The sequence below is a fragment of the Asterias amurensis genome, chromosome 9 (assembly GCF_032118995.1).
Source record: "Asterias amurensis chromosome 9, ASM3211899v1".
Lineage (NCBI taxonomy): Eukaryota > Metazoa > Echinodermata > Asteroidea > Forcipulatida > Asteriidae > Asterias > Asterias amurensis.
In genome coordinates this window covers 4,390,556-4,414,052 of record NC_092656.1, presented here as the reverse complement: position 1 = coordinate 4,414,052, position 23,497 = coordinate 4,390,556, and the positions used below count along the sequence as shown (strand labels likewise).

At 37.7% G+C, this 23,497-nt stretch overlaps 2 protein-coding genes across 4 annotated transcripts in view; both read right to left on the bottom strand.

Annotated features, from left to right (window-relative positions):
- LOC139941398 (ras-specific guanine nucleotide-releasing factor 2-like) overlaps window positions 1–16,981 on the bottom strand; it is a 103,333-nt gene extending 86,352 nt beyond the window's left edge. For all 3 annotated transcript variants that reach the window (XM_071937868.1, XM_071937869.1, XM_071937870.1), the window contains exons 1-2: window positions 16,811–16,981; window positions 7,381–7,920 (exon numbers count right to left, since the gene is read on the bottom strand). In XM_071937868.1, the coding sequence (XP_071793969.1) occupies window positions 7,381–7,641 (261 nt within the window). In that variant the 5' untranslated portion in view covers window positions 7,642–7,920; window positions 16,811–16,981. The remainder of the gene's footprint in view (window positions 1–7,380; window positions 7,921–16,810) is intronic.
- Window positions 16,982–17,816: 835 nt separating this feature from the next.
- On the bottom strand, window positions 17,817–22,296 carry LOC139941892 (transmembrane protein 79-like). Its single transcript, XM_071938539.1, has 3 exons — window positions 22,008–22,296; window positions 20,934–21,126; window positions 17,817–20,092 (listed from the first exon to the last, which is right to left on the bottom strand). The coding sequence occupies exons 1-3, from the start codon at window positions 22,294–22,296 to the stop codon at window positions 19,948–19,950; spliced, it is 627 nt and encodes a 208-aa protein (XP_071794640.1). The 3' UTR covers window positions 17,817–19,947.
- Between the last annotated feature and the right edge of the window lie 1,201 nt (window positions 22,297–23,497).

The following is a 23,497-nucleotide window of genomic DNA, read 5'->3' as shown; positions in this document are numbered from 1 at the left end:
ACATTGTGCGAAACAGCTCCCTCTGAAGTGACATAGTTTTCGAGAAAGAAGTAATTTTCCACAAATTTGATTTTGAGACCTCAAGTTTAGTATTTGAAGTCTCGAAATCAAGCATCTGAAAGCACACAACTTCGTGTGACCATGGTGCGACAAGGGTGTTTTTTCTTTCATTAATATCTCAATGACCGATTGAGCTCAAATTTTCACAGGTTTATTATTCTATGCATATGTTGAGATACACCAACTGTGAAGACTAGTTTTTGACAATTACCAATAGTGTCCACTGTCTTTAAGGAGGGCCTTCACATACATTCAAGAAAGAAATGTACCTTTTTTCACAGAGGCCTTAAACCAACATTGCCTTTCTGACCCCTGGTGTAATGTTTGCCTTGGTGGTCCTTTTTCAGAATCTGATAGACTTCCTTATTTACAAACGGAGTTGCCCTTTACTCAGGAAAAACAAAACGGAGCTGCTCTTTACTCAGGGAAGACTACAGTCATGTCCTTTCAAATTAAACAATGATTTCCACAAACAGAAAAAGAGAGCACATGTTTGAACTGAAGTCAGGGAAAACCTTCTCCAATGATGCTTTCGTTCTGCGATAGCTTTAAACTATTAAAACCAGAAAATCAAGCAAAAAGGGTCGTTTGTCGATCCATGTCATTTAAATTTATGCAAAAAAAAGTTGTGAAAGTAGAAGAACCAAGAGGGGCGAGAGAATGAAACTGAGAATGAAAAAAGGGGTTCAAAGTTGAGTTTTTTATAGAACATAAATCACCACATTTTCTTTAAAGCAATCGCACAACATCGGTAAACAGTATTGTCCAAAGGCCCCCACTTCGTGTATCACAACTTACATATAAAATAACAAACCTGTAAAAATTTAGGCTCACTCGGTCATCGGAGTCGGGAGAAAATAACCCTTGTTTACTCACATTTCGCCGTGTCAAGACATGTGTTTAAAATAAATCTGTTATTCTCGATACCGAGAATTGATAATTGTTTTAATGTTTTCTCAAAAAGTAAAGCATTTCATGGAAAATATTTCAAGGGAAGTCTTTCACCATTACCTTCTGTAAACCCTGTAAGTTATTTGTAAATCTGTGAACTTTTAATTTTTGTTCTGTTCAGAAAGTGTCCAATGGCTTTAAATGCTAACTTTAATCCATTCTTGCTGTTTCAGCATCGGGAAGGAAGTTGCCATTATAAAATAAGATGTATTTTGGCATTTAGGCCTAATTAAAATTAAAATAAAATAAAAAAAAACTTTTGCTTGTTTTTGCTTGATTGCATCACATACACTTTTTTATTTATTGGAAGCCAACTGTGGTTAACTCCCACTAACAGGTATTAGAAAATAGGGGAAAAAAACCCAAAACATAATTTTTTTTTTTGATAAAATAAAATTTGGATAAAACTAATAAATACAAATTACATATTATTTTGCCATCTACACGCAGTTGTTAAGATAACAATGCGCAAATGAATGTTTTTGTACTTAACTGATCAAAATTAAAAATCCCCCAAATTATCTCTGTACCCTTTCTGGTTCCTTGTACCCCTTCCTTTCCCCCAAGAAGAAGAAACAGAGGAAGAAAACGCCAAATGTAAATGCCAATTGCCATATGACGTCAACGCTGTATCCTACCTTGAAGTCTCCACTTTTACTATCTGATCCAAATCTTTCTTTACTCTTAAACTCTATAGTCTATCCCAAAACACCCTTCGGGCAGTCATGCTAAAAATACAGTTTACCGGTTCATTTGTAAACAGACAGTATATTCACTGCTTGATTATATTCATAATAAATGCAAAATATGAGACAGTTATTTTACAGGGGCGAAAAAAACCCACTAAATTTGCTCAACCAAAACAGAAGAGTGTGGCATTCTCAACAAAGCATCTGGGTTTGGTAAATTAAAACGGACAACGATTTTATTAACTCAATATACACTGTGCTGGAATTTTGATATTATTTTACAGATCAATATTGAAGCCCAATAATATTGACTAAATTGTTAAGCCTCCATGATGCATCATATTGTACATGTATACTGGGGAAAAAAAGGGGAAAAAGGTCTCGTATTGCTTTGGAATTTGCATAATGTAGATCTCAAGTGAGGTAGACATGAGGTGTGAAATTCGCTGCACAATGCGCCAGAGTTTTTTCAGCGAGTGTGAAATTCAAACAGGGAGAATCAATGCATAAATTTTGAGTGATGGTGAAGTAGAAACATTGTCTGGAAAAGAATATCTGTTGGTTGTTGCTGATGTTGTTTCTATTTCTGCGTGTTGATACGTGTTGTCTATTTACAACTTGCTTGCCCTCTCCAGTTATTATTTTTTGGGTGACACAGGCATTTTTTTTAATGCCTTCAGATATGCCTAATGGTTTTTTTTTCCCCTCTTTATTTTGTACTCCAAAATTTACCCCGCATACACGTTACCTTGCCTCAAATCCTTTGTGTGTTACCATGGAGGCAGATTTGTTGTCTTCAACCAGTATCCAAACACATGCAAGAATAACAAATTATGTGAAAATGTGGACCCAATTGGTCATTAAAGTTGCAGGAGAATGATGACAGGAAAAAACACCCTTGTTGCACAAATTTGTGTGCTTAAATATTTAATAATTTGAGTGAGAAATTACCTCATCCAATTCTCAAAAACAAACCACATTACTTCAGAGGGAGCCGTCTCTCACAATCCTTTATACTATCAACAGCTCTCCATTGCTCGTTACCAAGTAATTTTGTTTAGCTAACAATTTATTCTGAGTAATTACCAATTTATTTTGAGAAGTGTCCAGTGCCTTTAAGCGTGAAGAGACTGAGGGAGACTGGATATCTTTGCTCGTGGCAATCACACCATGTAAGAGGATAACGAGGAGGAAACATACAGTTGGCGACAGTAATTAATGAAGGTGTGTATGTTGGTACAAGTGATTCTTTGCACTCATTAAGTGGTGGCAACCTGTTCGCATGCATAACTACGCATACAGACAGAGACATCGTAACTGTCTAATGAAGCTGATACACTGTATATTTTCAGAATCTGCGTAAGCCATTGGTGTGATTTAACAGCTAGGTAAATAATACTGATGGATGAAGGCCCACCTGACCCGTCTTTTAAATATCCTGACGACAATTAAAATTATTTGAAAAGAATATTAGGGCTGGACAATTTATGCAAGCTTAAACAATATAAGAAAACAGTGAGAAAAACCCCCAGACCTTTAAAGGAACACGTTGCCTTGGATCGGACGAGTTGGTTTATAAAAAGCATTTGTAACTGCTTTTTTATAAAATGCATAATGGTTGGAAAGATGGTTTAAAAGATCCACACAAATTTGCCTCGAAATTGCGTGGTTTTCCTTTTACTGTGTGAACTAACACGGTCGGCCATTTATGGAAAATTTGACTCCCATAAATGGCTGACCATGTTAGTCGACGAGGTGCAATTTCAAGGCATGTTTGTGTGGATCATTGTATTCTACTTTTACAACTTCTTTCTACCCATATGCATTTTATAAAAAAACTGTTAAAAACACTTTTAAAAGACCAACTTGACCGATCCAAGGCAACGTGTTCCTTTAACAACCTTAAATCCTTCAAAATAAAATTACAGGACTTTGACTCAGGACCGTAAAAAGAACATAACAAATCTGTGTTTTTTAGATCAAACAAACCAAATACTTAAAGGGAATTGTATATGATTGGTTGTCACTCATAAAATTAATGGCAATAAAAAACTGACTTGAATAGAAGCCTATGGCTCTTTTCGAGAGTACAAAGCATTCAAATAATTTACAAATGATATCATTCAAATCATTATGTGGTTATAGAAAAATACAACTCTATTCCCAAAAATTTGAATCAAAAAAATTAACGACTCTCAGATTGTGTATTCCATTTTTGAATTATTCTGTCCTGTGTGGACATTGCTCCGGATATATTCGGCGATACAGTTTGTACCTCAAAAATGCAGTCCATCTTTGTTGTGAAATTTTCAGAGGTTAATTTAATTGTATATTTATATCCCGGAATAAAACAACCAAACGTTTCCAATTTACCTCGAGGTATATTTTCCCTTTAAAAGCTTTAAAAATTTTGCAGTTCAATCCTCAACTGCATTTGTTTGCTGTACCTGCTCATAGTTTGTCATCCAGGGGCCTCATAGCTGTCCCAGGCAATACATGTCCAAACATTGACAGCACGATCTATCCCCACGACCCAAGTGGGACTTGAACCCTGTGGTCCCCATCTAGCACGGTGATTGTCAAGTGGTAGATCTGCACCCCTACTGATCCCTGTCACATGTACACACACTGTTTGACGGCTGTATAGCTATTAAACAGTTTCCCCTCGCTCACTTTGTATGCAATTTACAAACATCGCTGCAATGCACTGTCACACTGTCAACCAGCTTCCAAAACAGTTTCATGGAAGGTATGCAGGTAGGGGAGCCAAAACTAGAATTTTAAGGGGGGGGGGGGGGCGGCACAAGTTAGTGCACCATTTTTTTTTTGGGGGGGGGGGGGGTTGGGCTTTCTGGCCAGGTTTCTGTTTGCATTTCTCTTTCACAATCGCTGCCATGCACATACAGTGCACACAGTTAACAGACTGCCTATAGCCGGTAACAGCGAAGGAACTAAGGTTAAATTTTAGGGGGGGGGGGGAACACAAGTGTGTGCACCTTTTTTTTATTTGGTGGCCTGTCATGACAATTTTCAGTTAGCATTTCCCACTCAAATTTAAAAAAAGATGTCCACCCCCCAAAAAATCTGTACTCAATTCAGTTAGTATTTATTTATTTGTCTATTTAGTGTTGTTATCCGGTTTTGTTTTGTATTGTTGTAACGGGCAGATCCACCACAAGCCTCGGCTTTTAGGATGATGCCTAAGTAAATAAATAAATGTTATATAATATGGATTGATTCATGAAATAGGGTAAAAACAAAGATATTATAAGAACAAAGGGCTGGTATTTTTTGGGGAAAACCACAGGACTGCAGGGGTGGATTTCACAAAGGTAGTCCTAACTTAGGACTAGTCCTAGGCAATGCTAAGAAGATAGGACTGGTCCTAAGTTAGGACCAGTAACTCATCCTAACTTAGGACCAGTCCTATCTCTTAGCATTGCCTAGGACTAGTCCTAAGTTAGGACTACCTTTGTGAAATCCACCCCAGGGCTGGTAGCTAAAAATGTTTACTGGGCCAGAATTGTTTTGAAAGACCAAAATTAAAATGACACAGTTTTAAAAACGTATAGACTGTTTTTGTTTGAACAAGCTCTCTGACATACATATAGGAAGATTTATCTTATCTTTCATATTGAACGAGATAATATCAAACTCAGAGTCAATACTTGAACATCATTTATTGCTGTTGAAGGCTGTTGAAGATATTACACATTGAGGTATTATTAATATTCAATTGAAAAACACAATGACCATTGGGCTTGTCCCATCATAAGTTGACTGGCCCGATGCTGAAATCTCTAGCTACAATAGCCTTCGGTCCAGTCTTAACATCATGCCTTAGAACGCAGAAAACCTCCTAATTACGATCCAAAACTAATATGGGTTGCATATAGGCCTGGGCGAATAATTTGAATATCCGGTTAATGGCGAATAGGTTTTCCTATCCGTATCTGCAAGGGGCGCGGATACCTATTAATAAACCGGATAGTCCTGTAATTACAACCAAGTAACCGGATATTCCTATTACCCGTGATTGTCGGGGCGACAACTGATATGAATGTTTTGTCTGAACCCTCATGAAACTTCTATTAAGGCAACATAAAACAGCATAAATTAAGTATTTAACAATGCTCACCTCCACGAAGAGTTAAAACAATGACATTTCTGACGTAATTTGTTCAAAGATTACGAAAGTTTTCCTTCACGTACAGTCAATCACGATCAAAAGAAAAAGCAAATCGCCAAGTTTAAATTTGATTCGGTTATTTTTATGAAACTTTCTATAACTTATATCAATCCGCCCATAAGATCTCATTCACAAACGAACAGCGCCTTTTTTTTAATAGCGCCCTCTAGCGGCGGGAAAAAATATTTGAATATCCCGTTAATTTTTGATAGTTGGCCAGCGGTTAACCGAATACCAAATTTCACTATTCGCCTAGCACTAGTTGCATAAAGTTAGAGAGGTAACGAAGGCGATACCTCCATGCCCCCTGGTCATTGCCTTGGTGCCCTTGAAATGCTCCGGTAGAAATTTACAATTTCCTCATAGGGTGCCCTTTACCAAGGAGAAAATGCCATGGTGCCCTTGCCCTTTCAAAAACGAAGCATACAGGCCTGCAACTAAGTGGCATCCGCTTTATGATTGGTGAACTACGTGTGCAATATCGTCCAGTAATAAATCTCCGGAACTGAGGGTGCCCTTTACCAAGGGAAAAAAAGCCTTGCCCTTTCAAAAACAAAGCATACAGGCCTGAAAGTGGCATCCGCAAGGAAGAGTAAGCCCAAACTCGTTAATTTCCGGTGGAATTCAGAGAGTAATATTTTATGATTGGTGAACTACGTGTGCAATATTGTACCAGTAACTCTCTCGAATTGACTGTATCACTCGCCCGAATGACTACATAAATACAGTCGCTGTAATTCACCTTGTACATTTTGACCTCTCCAATCTGCATGATTATGTAAATCACCAGTCTACTCAATTGCACTACATCACGGGTACATGCCCTTCATAATGATTACTTTTTTGTTTTATTATTCATAACCATATTGATGAGTATTGATGTCAACTTGAACTCCGTCTCCATGCAATTAAGTCAGTATTGCACCAGCATGTAAAGTCAAGAATGAGATCGATTAAAGGGCAATATATAAAGTTACCTATTTTTTGGGGGGTATTTTTTACGTCATGACTTCTTCATAAAAAAAACCCATTGAAACATTCTAGTTCTCACTGGGGTTGCTTGTTCCGAAACAGATGAGTTTGATTTAAAAAAAATTGTACTTATTTATTGGAGTTTAAACAGAACGCAAAGTAAAATAAGTACTATCCTGTATTCAATGTAGTTTAGAATACAGACAAATTTTAAAAATTCTAATTTGTTTACTTTGGCTGTAAACTAACTCATGAATATTCATTCCACATCCATAATAAGCTAGAGAAAGTCTCTGTTAGGGTCAAAAACATGCAAATTATAGGTCATTTTAGTCAGTAAGCAGTTTTGCATAGTTTTAATTTTACAAATTTCTTCCCAAACAAGCAGCAATTTAGTTTTTCCCTTCAACAAACTGATGTAAAAAAGGCATAACGCATCCCTTTTTTAGAAATTACTGCTGAAAAAGAACAACAAATCAAATATTTTCGTAAACAAAAATATAGTCGTCCAGCACATACCTTGTTTTCCTCCTTGCTGTTCCTGGTGGACGCCAACCTCTCGCAGTAACACCCCTCCAAGAAGATCCATCCAACAGGTCTCTGGGAGGTGTCGCTCTCAAAGTAAAAAAGTAGATTTTGATACAGGGCAAAGAAACGCTGTTTCCACTTGACCGTGTCGGAGCTCTTTTTCTGCAGTGTACCGGCGATCATGTGGTCCGTCTTGGCCCTTGTGGCAAGCTGCAGAAGTTGGGATTCCTCGTAACGTACAGCCTTCTGCATGGTGATGGTGGAGTCGCCCGGGTAGGTATATCTAGGGTATAGTGTGAAGTTACAGTGTGTGTGTGCGAGTTAAAACCCTGTGCATACACACAGAGGGAGAGCGGTAGCTCGGGTAACCAGTGTAGACTACTTGTCATCGACGAGAACGAGGTCATGAAGTGCACGAAGGGGTCACCACTGTCGTCATCGGCATCATTAACGTCGTCATGGTCCTCATCAACATAGAACATCCTCCGACGATAACACTACGGGCGATTTCCATCTCCATCCATGCACCCCCTAATAATTACAGGCCGGGGATACAAAGAGCGAGAAGCAAATTAGCACAATTAAGGAAAGCAATGAACGCTACCTCATGTACGCACACACACGGCCAGTCCAAGACAACCACCTACAAATCAGTGCCTACTGTTCTGCAAGCGGAGAATTTTTAATCATGGTTGGTATTAACCCGGTTCGTCGGAGGTGAGAAGAACATAACAAAAGAAGGAAATCACCTCGACGTGGCCTCCATGATATTGCTACGGCTGTTCAACACATTGGCAAACACACACATACATACACCAATGCACCACAGTCAGTCACCGCAGGTTGACTGTGTTATATCGCTACAGGCAATGCATAAAATAAAAATATAAAAAAACCTCTCTGTGTAGTCTGCAACCCAATGATACACACCATCAGAGATTATCCCTTCTTTTCCCCTTCGTCCAAATGCGCGTGGCAGCACTCAATGGTTATTATTGGTGCGTCGCGTGGCTGGGCGGGGCTAGTATTATAAATCATCACACAGCTCAATGACTGAGGCTTGGACTTTGTATGCAGTATGTGTGGATTACACATAGATAAACTGGTATCGCACACTGTTATTCTCTGTAGGAGAGTATACAACAGGAGGGAGCGTGTACAACACAATGCCAATTATGACCATTGACAAATATTGATTTTTGGTCGTTATTTTCTCTTTTGTCTGCCAGTTGATGTAATTTTCAATTATTTAAATTCTGGGTGCAGTGAGGTTTTTGCACAGTGTCTGAGTAGGGGGACTCCAATTCCAGGGACTTTTAGTGTTTTACCACAGAAAACATCCCCGAGTTCATTTAATAAGCATATTTCAAGGTTTTGTCAATAATAAATTTGTGTCTTAGAACACCAGGGGTGGAGTTCACAAAGAGTTAAGACTAGTCTTATATATCTCTAGTTAGGACAAGTTACTCATCCTAACTTAGGACTAGTCATACGTTTTTCATATCTCCTAGGACTAGTCACTAAGTTAGGACTAGTCCCCAGGGCATTTATTATTTATGCGGAGCATTTTTTTAAATGAATGCCACAATGGTTAAAATAGAAAGCCTCTTGCAAGGCTCAGTATCTGCTTTAGGCAGTGATTTTTTATAACCATTTTTATTTATATCTATTGAAAGGTTTCATGACAAATCATTTTGAATATTATAGTCAAACATTGATGTTAATTATGCAACAGGATGTTTCTTTTTCTAGATTTTGCATCTTTAGATTTAAATCTGCTTTAAATAGGTTCAAAATTAACGACAAGAACTATTAAATTAACTGCTTTTGAAGCATGTCAATTTTTGTCTTTTTATCAAACTATTTCTTTATTTAATTGTTTTTTTGTTTTTGTTAAGGTCATTTTTAAAACAATTCTATTTTTGTTTGTCATTTTTTCTTTTGTCTTTTTTGCTGTGTGGCTATATGTTCCAGATATTACATCAATAAAAATCAGCTCAAATTGACAAATTAGGCCCTACATAATGAAAATCAAAGTTGGCAAATTTTGTAAGTAAGTCCAGTTAAAGATCTGAAATATCATTTCTATACAAAAATAGGACGACACACAATCTTAAATTAAATGTCATACTAATGCTCAAACACAAAACACTCCATTTCACGCAATATTTTTACCGGGACTCCTAAATCATTTGACTATCTGTGTCCAGGCCAACATGTATCTTTGAGCGAACACCCCACAAGCCTGCGGTCGAATAAACCAATCATGCATGTAAGAAATTTATAATAATAAAAAACGCATCCAGCAAAATGAGGTCAGCAAGAGGTTAGACTTGACATGTAAGATTCAATGTCACAAATAATAAATTGTTATCTCTAGAGTTTTTTTTTATTATTTACTTAAAGGAACATCACAGAATTGGTTTTTGCTAACAAAACAGTTGCTGGCAGTGTAAGCACTTTATGTAATCCACCATATACATAAACTGACAAACCTGTAGAAGTTTGAGATCGATCGGCCATCTGGGTCACGAGAGAATAGTGAAAAACCGATTACAAATTTTGCATTGCATCGATGCCAAAATAAAAATAAATAAAACACTCACTGAGCGATAAACTCCAAACGCCAAGTTAGATTTTTTTGAATCTCATCAAATATGACATTTTAGACAGAAATATTTCAAGGGATGTTTTCAACTATCAATCATCATTAGACCGTGTAAGTTTTATGTAAATCTGTGATCTTCACGATTTTTGTTTCTCACCAATTCTGTAACGTTCCTTTAAATTCATTTTTATATTATATAGTATGTGTTTAGTGTTAGTTTCAATACGTCTACTCCAGTGAATGAACAAGTTCGCTTGTATAAGGCCAAACAGAGCAAAATGCTTTGCAAAATGTTGACATTTGATAGCAAACTAAAATCGACTTTGGCTACTCAATTTAGTGTGCACAAAATCTGTTTATAGTAGAAATATTTAGCATAGTGCTGAATGAAATGTACTTGTCTAGTAATTTTGAAGAAAAACAATACCCTGCATCTACATAAGGGCAGTACCTGGCTGTCACAATGCTAGGCCTATTCTGATACTTTATGACAGACCTGGATGTAACAATGCAATTACATCGAGCAGATTTGATAATTATTTCTACCTGCACAAAACTGAACAAACGTGTACATTGTATGGAGACTGTACACTGCAAGGTTAATCCGGATTAATATCATACAATGTAGTATTAAACGCACACACTAGATAAGATTGCAATTCATGTGGATAAACTGATGTACTAACATCATACCAAGGGGGTCTGAGTAAACAGATGTACATGTATTTATTGCCTTTTTTTCTGGGATTGTTGGAGCCCATAGGCCTACTGTCCATCTACTTGTCTTTAGATCGACGTTTCCACAAACATTGTACACTGTGCAAACCACTACCTCCCCTAAAAAAATAATTTGTAAATGAGCTGTGTACCTATCTAATTTAGTATCCCTGGTGTTTCTGGTTCACATAGCAGGCACCCTTGTTTACAGGTTTCCTCAGGCTTGCAAGCTACAGTGATCAAGTTCACTAATTGATGAGGCATAGTCTACTTGTTTTGTAACCAGCTACTAGTATTAATAACAATTTTAACCCTACCTAGCCCCTCCCCCTCCACTTTGACAGCACAATGTACGTGGTGTATAAGCTTTGGCGATATCGATTTATTTTATTCAAGATATATCGCCGACAATATATCGCGATATTCGATATAATCGCGATTAATTAAATTTGACATCACCAGTCTTCAAACTCCAAGTGAAAGTTGTAGAAGAGACAGTCATAGCATGAGAGAGGTGTTCTAATGACCTATTCTTCTCGTTTTACTCCAAACCTATGGGGTGCAAGATGTCTCAGCTAGGAAATACATTGTGATATTGCGATATAATTAATCGATATCGCGATATATCGATATTTCGATTAAAACCAAATCAATCCGATATCGAAATTGTTTCCAAATTAATATCGCGATATTCGATTATATCGTGATATCGCCCAAGCTTAGTGGTGTACATGATTTAGTTGTTTTAATTTCTATGTAAACTTTTCTTCAAATAAGACATTTCATGCACACAATTTTTAAATAGTAATTTTTTGTCATAGGCTGGAACTCCAGCGTCATACATTGTGGGAAATGCACAGTGCGTAAAAAATTAAAATATTATACCTATGCCAAGAAATGTATATAAATTGTATGGAAATTGCAGTATGTTTTACGGACGGATATATTGAATTATGTGCGATGCTTGGGTGGTTTTTCACTGCGCATTACACATACCCCACAATAAACTCTGGACTCTCAGCCTAAAAATATATTTCACTCATTCACTTGGGAACTAACATTATAATTTTTTGTTTTTTAAAATAGAATTAAAGTCAATGTTACATGTGTGCTAACAATGGAACAGGTAGGCCTACTTGGCCCAGGCCCACGGATGTTACTTCACGGAGGTAACAAAGGCGATTGCCTTCAATTGCCTCCTGGTCATTGCCTTGGGTGCCCTTGAAATGCTCCAGTAAAAAATTACAATTTCCTCATAGGGTGCCCTTTACCAAGGAGAAAATGCCTTGGTGCCCTTGAAATGCTCCAGTAGAAATTTACAATTTCCTCATAGGGTGCCCTTTACCAAGGAGAAAATGCCTTGGTGCCCTTGAAATGCTCCAGTAGAAATTTACACTTTCCTTATAGGGTGCCCTTTATGCCTTAGTGCCCGTGCCCTTTCAAAAACGAAGCATACTGTCCTGATTGCCCTTTTATCAGGTCATACAGAAATAGTTTATTTTGTTCTCAGCCACGATCAGAATCCAGATTGCTCAGTTAGGTCTATATTAATTTTTTATAAGGTCACATGGGGTTCGTTTTTCTCCGTAAAGAAATTAAATATTAAATAGGTCTTATCATGGGGGGATAGCAAGCTTTTGCCAGTCAACTGGAACGTTTCGAGAAGGGAGGTTATTTTATGCTGGCCTGCTTTTGCCAGGACTGGTGATCCCAATCACCATTGTGAGGAAAATTGTTAATGTAACATCGCAGAATTGGTTTTGCTAGCAAAAGTGTTGCTGGCAGTGTAAGCATTTCTATGTAATCCACCATAAACATGAACTGACAAACCTTCGAGAATGATCGGCCATCTGGGTCACAAGAGAATAGTGAAAAACCGATTACCAATTTTGCATTGAATCGATGCCAAAACAAAAATGAAAACAGCCTTGCCCTTACAAAGATGAAAATTCCATCTGACCTGGGGCCAATTTTATAGAGCTGCTTACGCAAAAATTTGCTTAAGCACGAAAATAGCTCGCTTATTTTACACATGTTACTGGCCAAAATTTCATGCCATATACATTGCTTATGACTAGTATTTAGCTGTTGTTTACTTTGAGTGTATAACAATTGAGTGGAGTCTTGGCCGGTAATCTGATTTTACTAAGCAATGAATTTTTTGCTTAAGCAAAATTTTGTGCTTAAGCAGCTCTATGAAATTGGGCCCTGCTTTCACCAAGACTGGGTGACTGCAGGTGGGGCAAGGTTGCACAATCTTAGGGCCTTATTAGGCCGACCTTGTCACACAGGGCAACTTTTACAGGCAACTTGGGGGTAATTGCTTGTTTGGTAGCACCTGGGTCATCAGCAAACAATGTCTAAGTGATCCCCAAGAAAAATATGGAAATGTGAATCCCTTTTCTTCTTGGAGATTGCCTTAAAGGCAGTGGACACTAAGCTTGGGCGATATCGATTTATTTTATTCACGATATATCGCCGACAATATATCGCGATATCCGATATAATCGCGATTAATGAAATTTGACATCATCAGTCTTCAAACTCCAAGTGAAAGTTGTAGAAGAGACAGTCATAGCATAAGAGAGGTGTTCTAATGACCTATTCTTCTGGTTTTACTCCAAACCTATGGGGTGCAAGATGTCTCAGCTAGCAAATACATCGCGATATTTAATCGATATTGCGATATATATCGCGATTATCGCGATATATCGCGATATATCGATATTTCGATTAAAACCAAATCCATCCGATATCGAAATCGTTTCCAAATTAATATCGCGATATTCGATAATATCGGCATATCGCCCAAGCTTAGTGGACACTATTGGTAATTGTCAAAGACTAGCCTTCACAGTTAGTGTATCTCAACATATGCATACAATAACAAACCTGTGCAAATTTGAGCTCAATCGGTTATCAAACTTGCGAGATAATAATGAAAGCAAAAAACATTCTTGTCACACAAAGTTGTGTGCGTTTAGATGGTTGATTTCGAGACCTCAAGTTCTAAATCTGAGGTCTCGAAATCAAATTCGTGGAAAATTACTTCTTTCTCTAAAACTACGGCACTTCAGAGGGAGCCGTTTCTCACAAAGTTTTATACCATCAACCTCTCCCCATTACTTGTCACCAAGAAAGGTTTTATGCTGATAATTTTTTTGAGTAATTACCAATAGTGTCCACTGCCTTTAACTGGTTGCCTGTAAATTGCCTTGTGTGGCATGGCCCTTATACACAGCTGTCATGAGAAAATGTGTTTACCATTCAATTGGAACAATTCAAGATGAAAATAGACAGTATATCTGGCTAGTCGTGGTTCAAAGACCTTTGCATGGATTTTTTTCCCAGCCTTGCTAACATGGACCATGTATCGCCGGCTAGCTTTGCTTTTACGAGTATGAGATAGTGACGTCTTGGACCAAGACTAGTATCTGGTCTGCTTTTGCCCAGACTGGTGACAGGTGGCCCAATACAACATACATTTATCATGAGGGAATTGCAAATTGTTGCCAGTCAACTCAAGAGCGGGCAAACAAGAACAGTACAGTGTATCTGGCTTGATTTTGCCACAAGAATGATGTCCTCATACAACCTTACAAAAATTTGATACAAGGAAATATGCACAAGTTTTGCTTTATAATCTCACAGTACGAGTTAAATTTCAACATAAAAAGTGACTCCAACTAGCAACACATGTTTAATAATTTGAAATTTCATTTCACGTGCAGAGCATAGAAATAGAACCCGGAAAAACGCTGATCGCTCGACCACCCTCTGTGTCGTCTGTGGACGCAGCGAATCAATACCGCGCAATACGCACGTATGGCAAAATTATCATCGTGTGACACGCGCGTATGGCAAAATGGCAAGATGTCAGCGCACATACATTTGTAGACCATTTCTAGTGTTTTCATTGGTCAATGATGATGTCATTGTATGGCAAAATTGTATGGCAAAATATTTTGCCATACACGCGTTACAAAAATGGCATGTGCGCGTCCATAAAAATGGTCTCACAATGAAACCGCACGCACAATGAGACACTCAGCGCTCTCCGGGTTCTATTTCTATGGTGCAGAGTGAAAAGCGCCCTCTTTGACCCATTTGAATCCTCGCACTGAGGCCAAAATAAATAAATTCTTCTTCCGGCATTTAGTTTTTAAAAATTTAATGGTTATACTTTTTTTTTCTACTATTTTGTGGCTCCCAAGATAAAAAAAATAGGGTAATAAAGTCAGAAATTGCTGAAAATTTTGTTTAATGTTTTTTTTTTTACAATCGGTGACACAGGCACAGCATAATAATCCACTGCCAAATAAATATCGAAACTGAAAGAGTAAACACTTTTCTATCGACGTTACTCCTAGAATGTTGATAATGAGGTTCGTTCTGCTATCGTCTCCACGAACACTCATCATCCTCATGGAGACGTTCCACTTGTGGTGACGATAGCGGAGCGAACCTCATAGTTCTACGATTAACGTTGGTAGAGAACTCACATGTTTGTGTTTACTCTTTCAGTTTTGATATAATTTGGCAGCAAATTATTAATATTATATAAAATAACGTATACCGTCATTACACATTTGCGAAAACTAAACAAATATAATGATTTTGATACAAAAATAAATAAGTTAATTTAATTTGACAATTAAATCCTGAATTACAGTATGTACCATTGTTTTACAATTTGTATGGTTTGCATTATATTAGCCCTGGTAGGACGTCAGTCAGTGCCTATGGTCGCGTTGCCTGCAAGGGCCGGGAGGAGTCAAACCTGGGCTAGGTTTGCATATCATTACTACATTTTTACAAGATCGATAGTTCACAAAAAAAAGAAAGAAGGTTGCAACGCAACGTGCTCGTGTGTGTAGCTCTAGCCGGCAAGTCTTTCGCGGTGACCTTGCCGCTTAGCACGGTGGTAATTCATCAATCGCATGGATGAAGAAGTCAAGGAAGTAATAAACTGTGGCTGGGTTCTCGGCGGCTTTACCTCCATTCCAAGATCGACCATGGACGGTCCTAATTTATGACTACAGTCGTTTGACCAGTTCTGGATCACTTCTTGAATTCACATGGTTTTTTGTTGCAATCTCTTTGATATCTTAAACAAAAAAGTTTATCAGTTTACCTAAACATGTCATAAAACTCACCAAGTATTCACTGACAAAAAAAGATTAGTTCTTTTGAAGAGGCTTTGAGAAAAGTATCGTCACCTGTTTGACCAGTTCAGGATCAGTTGAATCTATTCTGAATCAGTAGAGTGCCCTTTATTGCAAACCCATACTCCCATTCATAAAACTGTCTCTCAAGGACACGACACATCAGAGGTGTGTTGGCATGGACTTGGACTTCCTTTCTTTAGTGAATGTCATGCAAGTGTCTTCAATAGCAGCGCAAAAACCCAGCGACAAAACCACAAAACAACAGCAAAGGCAAATGAAAAAGTGAAGCGAACCTAAAAAGCATTATTGACCCCTCCAAGCTTAATTTTCTCACAAAATAAAAAATCTACAAGAATTTGTTGAAGTAATGTTTCTCAAAATCAACTAAATAAACTTTCTACTGCAGTAGTATGATTTTACCAGACTTAGTAAGTTAGTGCGGCACCATTTGACGCAATGAGATGTTAAGTGATCCCGAACTGGTCAAGGGTAAGTTGCCCCCTCAAAGAAGATTTTGATAACTTTGTCTCCTCAAAGAAACAAGATGACTGCACAGTAATTACAGGAATGTTTTTTACACATTCTTATCATTTTACATAAATATTTTTTGCCCCGGCACTCCAATTCTAAAGGTAAGAAGTTTTAACAGTGTTTTTCAACCAACATTTTTCAACAAAAAAATAACAAATTTTGCAGACAACCTTCAGGAAAACGGCCATAATTTATTTGCTGATGATGTTTGGCACCTTATTTTGGGTTTGTTGGTTTAATGGATGTTAATCTTCACATTTATCAACAGAAATTGGTAATAATGAGAAATGATATAATTATTTGGTTATTGCAAAGTTGAAGTGATCCCGAACTGGTCAATGATCCCGAACTGGTCAAATGACTGTAAAAACTAACGCCAACCATTTAATCCACTTACCTCTGTTTTGACAGGCAAACCAGTGAATGCAATGACTACCACAAGTCAATTCGTTTCATTAAAAAGAAACTTGATAAAAAGTTCGACCTTTCAGCCCAGCCAGTCGTTTTTGGTTATTATTGCTCCATGAAAACAACATCAAACACGCATGTGTGTGTGTAGAGTGTGCAGCTCGCTTGCTCCAGATGTCTCAAGTGTAAACATAAACAGATAAGATTATTTCCCGGGCAGGGAAAAAAGAGGGCGCGCTTTTAAACGTCGTCTGCGGGGGAAAACGACAATGAGGGCGCATTTCTCATTTAATGGTCAAGCAAAGGGCACACAATACATTCTCCCAATATTTTTTAACAAACTTATCTAATCTTGTTTTTATTTCATTTTTTGGGGGGTAGGAAAGCCATGGATTTTGAGCTAATCTCATCCAATGTACAACTCCAAACGATAAAACTTGCCAGCCATCTGGAAACAAAAATAAATGTTTACTACTCTTCTGCAAAATGTGGCAATTTTTAGAGGGACTAATATCACAAAGCACTCCAAATTGAAAGTCAACAACCCCAGGGGCACAACCGGCGGACTTTTTGTCAAAAAAGTGGTACCTTCAAACATTTGATTTACAGTAAAGGCGGTGTTTACATTCATATGAGGCTTCACACACGGTTTTTATTTTTATTTTAGTGCACCCCAAAATTACCACACAAACTGTATTGCTAAATGGGGGGAGGGGCGTAATATTTGTTCGCATAGAACTTCATAGACAGCGCCAACATGTAATAAGCCTACTTTAATTATTTAATTATTAGAGGTCGAGTGAAAACAAGGAACGATTAAGAAGAAAACCAAGTGTTTCCAGGGTGGTGTAGTAATTAAATTAAATAAAATCAGCATTGTAATATTTATCTAACACACGTACAATGAAAGAACTTGCACAATATGATGATTTATAGGCATAAATAACGTTTTATTTGTCAAATCACTATAATTATTTCAATCAAGGGTTATTTAAACAAATACTAGATCAGATTTGCATTTACAGTTCAGTTTTTTTTGGGCAGCCGTCTATTTATTTTCATTTTTTCATGTAGGCCTACTTAACTTTTATTGTAAGAGCTGTGATTTAGTTTACGTATTAGAGCGTCTTTAAAAGCCATTATAATAATTATCGTTTAATTAATTGCTCGATTGTGGATTAATTAAGTAAAAATTATGTGAACATCACAAGCTTTTATCCAAAAAGTCAAAACAACTCGTTTATCTACATTCGTGTAAGTTTGATATTTTAAAATGCTGTCAACTACGTCTTTGTTTAATTTTAGGGCACTGGTAATCGGACTTAGACTGTCCTACGCTAATTCAGAGGTCACAGAACTTATTTGTTTGTTCAACCCCAGGTTATTTAACATTCTTACTCAGTATTTTTTTCCTTTGTGGTGTTTTTCGTGCCCTTCTTTCCCATCGGCCACAACAACGCAACTGATTTTCCATTAAAGGAACACGTTGCCTTGGATCGGACGAGTTGGTCTATTAAAAGCGTTTGAAACCGTTTGTTATGAAATGCATATGGTTAGAAAGATGTTTTAAAAGTAGAATATAATGATCCACACAAGTATCACTCCAAACTGCACGGTTTTCCTTTTACGTAGCGAACTATCACGGTCGGCCATTTATGGGATAAATGGCCGACCGTGTTAGTCGACAGGGTAAACAGAAAACCACGCAATTTCGAGGCATATTTGTGTAGATCATTGTATTCTACTTTTACAATATCTTTCTAAACATATACATTTTACAACAAACGGTTACAAACGCTTTTCAAAGACCAACTCGACCGATCCAAGGCAACGTGTTCCTTTATCTAAAGTACCTTTCTTATGGTGGTTATAATGAACTCTTTGGCAACATTATGTACAAGGATGACACCATTGTTCACTGGCGACACCTAAAGAAAACATGCCATTTATACTTACGGTATCACCAGCAACAATAGTCTACTAAATTAATTATTAATCTATCTATTTCTTTTGTACAATAGACGTCTATGGAAACAATCACATCCAAGGAAAACATTGCTAAACGATTTAATTAGCGGTCAATTTAAACTTCGCATTATTTTCTATTTCGGGCGAAATTGAAAACTCATCAAGTCATTTTAATTTAATTATGTAAGCAATAGTTTTTTTTTACGGCATGCGATCAAAATAAAGTTACCAATCCATAAAATCTAACAACCCACTTATTTTTGAATAGCAATCAAAACTCGCAGCCCTCTGGGAAACCTCTATCAATCAACTCCAACTTAAGCAATGACAAAGCTTGGTACCTCAGATGCATCAATATCCTAAAGCCCAGTTCATACTTCATGCGAAAGTGAATGCGAAGCGAATTTGACGTGAATTTGACGTCACAACCCTCCTTTCGCAGCGATATTCGCAAGGGAGTATGAGAGCAGAGTTCAACTGCTGCGAATTGTTCGTTGCGAATGTGTGACGTTAAAGTCACATGGAAGTGGTATTTTTTCAAAATAAAGCTTTTGTCACTAATATATGTGTTTTGATGAGTGGAATGTGAATTAACAGTTAACTAAGGTTTTAAAAAAATCAGTTATTATGTTATTTACAAATTTAAGAGTAGACCCCGACCCGAGAGGGCGCTGTTCGTGACGTCAATCGAGGCAGACTTTGCCTGTAATGCGTAGAGTAAACACAATTGCAAAGTTCATGTACGGACCAAGTCGTGAGTTTGTACGTTTCAATTTTTTCCCCCGGCAATGCCGACCAGGTGTATTGCTGATGAATGCAGAAAAACACTTTTTGAAATGTACCAACTCACTACTTGGACGTACATGTACTTTGCACGTGTGTTTACCATACGTATTGCAGGCAAAGTCTGCCTCGATTGACGTCACAAAAGGGGTAGGCGGAGTCAGCCCCCAAACAACTTTACATATTTTTTAAACATATAAATCGTGACAAACAAATACTAAAAAAATTGTTTTATTGTTCGTAAGCATATACTCTTATGTTTGAAAGAAAAAAAAATTCTATTTCCAGGTGACTTTAACTATTCGCTTCGTATTCGCATTCGCAGGAAGTACGAACCGGGCTTAACTCTCGTCAAATTAATACTTGGCTGATGTTTTACTTATGTAGTCCATGGGTGAAGCCTGGATCGAACATTCCTATCAGATTATAAACCATCATCGCGACATTGGGTAACATGGCAATACCGTAGGCAAACCCACGATACTGGGGTCGAAGGGAGTAAGAGGCCCAGTAAATGAATCTGGAAGGAGAAACAGAAACATAAATGAGGTGTGTAGAAAACATCTTGTGTTTTCTCAGGCACTGGACACCTTTAGTAATATTGTCAAAGACCATTATTTTCGATGGGTGTGTATCATCGCAACAAATGTATATAATAATAAAGCTACGAACATTTGGACTCAATTGGTCATCGAAGTTGCGAGAGCAAAATGAAAGAGCAAACATCCTTGTTGAACAAATTTGTGTGCTTTCAGATGCATAAAAAGGGCCTCAGACAAGAGGTATTTTTATTATTTTGAGTGAGAAGTTACCTCTCTCTAAAAAAACTACTTTATTTTAGAGGGAGCCGTTTCTCACAATGTATTATACATTCAACAGCTCTCCATTACTTAGAGTTTTGTCAATAGTCTCCAGTGACTTTAAAGGCAGTGGACACTATTGGTAATTGTCAAAGACTAGCCTTCACAGTTGGTGTATCTCAACATATGCATAAAATAACAAACCTGTGAAAATTTGAGCTCAGTCGGTCATCGAACTTGCGAGATAACAATGAAAGAAAAAAACACCCTTGTCACACGAAGTTGTGTGCGTTTTATGGTTGATTTCGAGACCTCAAGTTCTAAATCCGAGGTCTCGAAATCAAATTGGTGGAAAATTACTTCTTTCTCAAAAACTATGGCACTTCAGAAGGTGCCGGTTCTCACAATGTTTTATACCATCAACCTCTCCCCATTACTCGTCACCAAGAAAGGTTTTATGCTAATAATTATTTTGAGTAATTACCAATAGTGTCCACTGCCTTTAAAAAGCAATCTATGTTGCTAACAAAATACATTTGTTGTTATGTGCAAGAGACTTACCGACCAACCACCCAGATGCCAACACACACTGGAACCATCTTAAGGTATTCATCCGGTATGAAGGTTACCATGACAACGGTATTAATGAAGAGCATGATGTACTGCTCCATGGTGTGTCGAACGTAGTGCTCAGTAGACACAAGATCCTTGGGTTCCTTGCCTCTAAGACGCCCGACCATGAGCGAGAGGATACCTGTATAGTGTGCAAGAAGGGTGGTTAAAAGATTGTACACAGTCAATAGGGCAGTCGGGTTAGCGCAGTGGTAGACTTGACTCAAGTCCCAATCCCGTGCCATCGCTAGAAAACTGTTCCACTAATAGCTATATTAACTGCGGGTTATGTTTACAGGGACCTCTCGCACGAGAACGGGACTTATACCAAGTCTAGCTCAGTGTTTTTTTTTATCTCCATACCGTTCACCTTCCTGGACCCTGGTTCGATGCCCGGAATGGAGCCTTGCATGTGCATTGGTTTTTTTCAGTCCCTAATAGTATATACAAGCGGTTCATAAAGCCCTGAACAAATCTGGAAAAAATAATGCTTATCAAAAACAAGTTGCTAATCATCATTCCATAAAGTTTACGTTGTTGCGACTGGTATCCATTCATTTTTTGCTTAGCAAATAAATTTGCGTATTTCCTAATAAACAGCTTTATGAAATTGGGTCATGCTTGGTGGGTTTTAACCAACAGGGGTTATTCTTTCTTCATTGTCTTCTTTACAAAAAAGTTGGTGTGGTGTTTCCGTAGGGATGCTTTGCCGACTATATAATTCAAATTCAGATTCAGAAGTTATTTGCACCTCTTAATGTGTTCTTTGTGATCGTGACAGTGACCATTACTTAACAAAAAATGGCACTCGGGATGGGGCTGGGTTAGGGGCATTACTATAAATAAAGTTGAAGCTATGTGGTTGAAGCTATATGTGAATAAATAAAAAGTAACTTGCGGGTACAATCATATGCGATTGTTGGCTCTGAGAAGATTTACACATGGTTGTACACGCAAGTTAACCAGTACATTTCTGTTTATCCACACCGTGCAAATTTTCAAAGTTAAAGCTGTAAGACTCACCGAGAGCAAACGGGATGATGGCCCAGCCCTGACATCTCAGAGCGAACGCGATCCGCTCAGCCATGCCGAGTAGAGGAGGCACATGCACGGGTAAGAAGTAGAAGCCCACGTAGGTCAGAACGGGCACGATGAAGAAGGTACTGAGGGTCAGCATCATACCGAAGACATTCATGCGTGTCTTGGCCTGGAACTGGAAGGAGCGGTCCAAGTCGGGGTTCATGTTCGGAAGAGTCTTCTCTGACCCTCCGTCGGGGATCATCTTTCTCAGTAACTTGCCTGGCTTCGTCATGGCGACTGATTGTGAAGAATTCTCTGGAAAACAAAGAGCAATTTGGGCAATTTGACTTGATTAGACGAAAGAGGTATCATCATCGAGTGAGAGTTTCTGAGTTGTTATTAATATAAGCGCAAGAACTTGCTAAACGTTTAAAATTATGATCTCTGCAAACCACAACAAAGTTAAACTTGTTTGCTTTTAAATGGTTTTGATACCTTTTGTATGTCAAGTTTTGGCCCCGACGTGACTCCCTAGTCATTGTGAATGAACATTTATGTAATCATGATTTACCTGTTGAAGTTTCAGCTTTATTAGTCGTCAGGTTTTTTTTTAGACAATTTGTTTTAAGCGTCAAACAAAAAGTACCCAAACCCTTTAAAGAATACTGTACAGAAATATCTGCTTCACTGGATTTTGTTTTGGGCAAAATGGTGCAATGAGCATTCCCTCGATCCTTGTCAATAAAAAACAAAACAAAAACAAAACAAAAACAACAACATTATTATTGTATATAAAACCTCTTATGATACAAGCATAGAACTTGGAAAACAGCTCAGAGATGTCGACAGATATTTGGCTATCGGTCATAAATTAACAAGCAATTAAAGGCAGTGGATACTATCGGTAATTACTCATAATTATTATCATAAAACCTTACTTTATTATGAGTAATGGGGAGAGGTTGATAAGTAAAAAACATTATGAGAAATGGCTCCCTCTGAAGTAATGTAGTTTTCGATAAAGAAGTAATTTTCCACGAATTTGATTTCGAGACCTCAGATTTAGAATTTGAGGTCTCGAAATCAAACATCTGAAAGCACACAACTTCGTGTGACATGAGTGTTTTTTCTTTCATTATTATCTCGCAACTTTGACGACCGATTGAGCTCAAATTTTCACAGGTTTGTTATTTTATGCATATGTTGAGATACACCAAGTGTGAAGAGTAGTCTTTGACATTTACCAAGAGTGTCCACTGCCTTTAAAGAATACTGTACAAAAATATCTGCTTTACTGGATTTTGTTTTGGGCAAAATGGTGCAATGAGCATTCCCTCGGTCCTTGTCAATTAACAAGAAAAAACATACATTATAATGGAGAGGCTTACCTCTGATGATACAAGCATAGAACTTGGCAAACAGTCCGATTATGTCGAAATATATTCGGCTATCGGGTCATAAATTACAAAAATTAAAACAAAAATACAAAATGG

Bases quoted from the DNA above. Each gene is read 5' to 3' on its own strand.
- LOC139941892 (XM_071938539.1), bottom strand. From the start codon at position 22,296: ATGACGAAGCCAGGCAAGTTACTGAGAAAGATGATCCCCGACGGAGGG. The intron at 21,127-22,007 runs GTGAGTCTTACA...CACACTATACAG, and splicing joins CATCATCCCGTTTGCTCTCG to GTATCCTCTCGCTCATGGTC. The intron at 20,093-20,933 runs GTAAGTCTCTTG...TTCTCCTTCCAG, and splicing joins GGCATCTGGGTGGTTGGTCG to ATTCATTTACTGGGCCTCTT.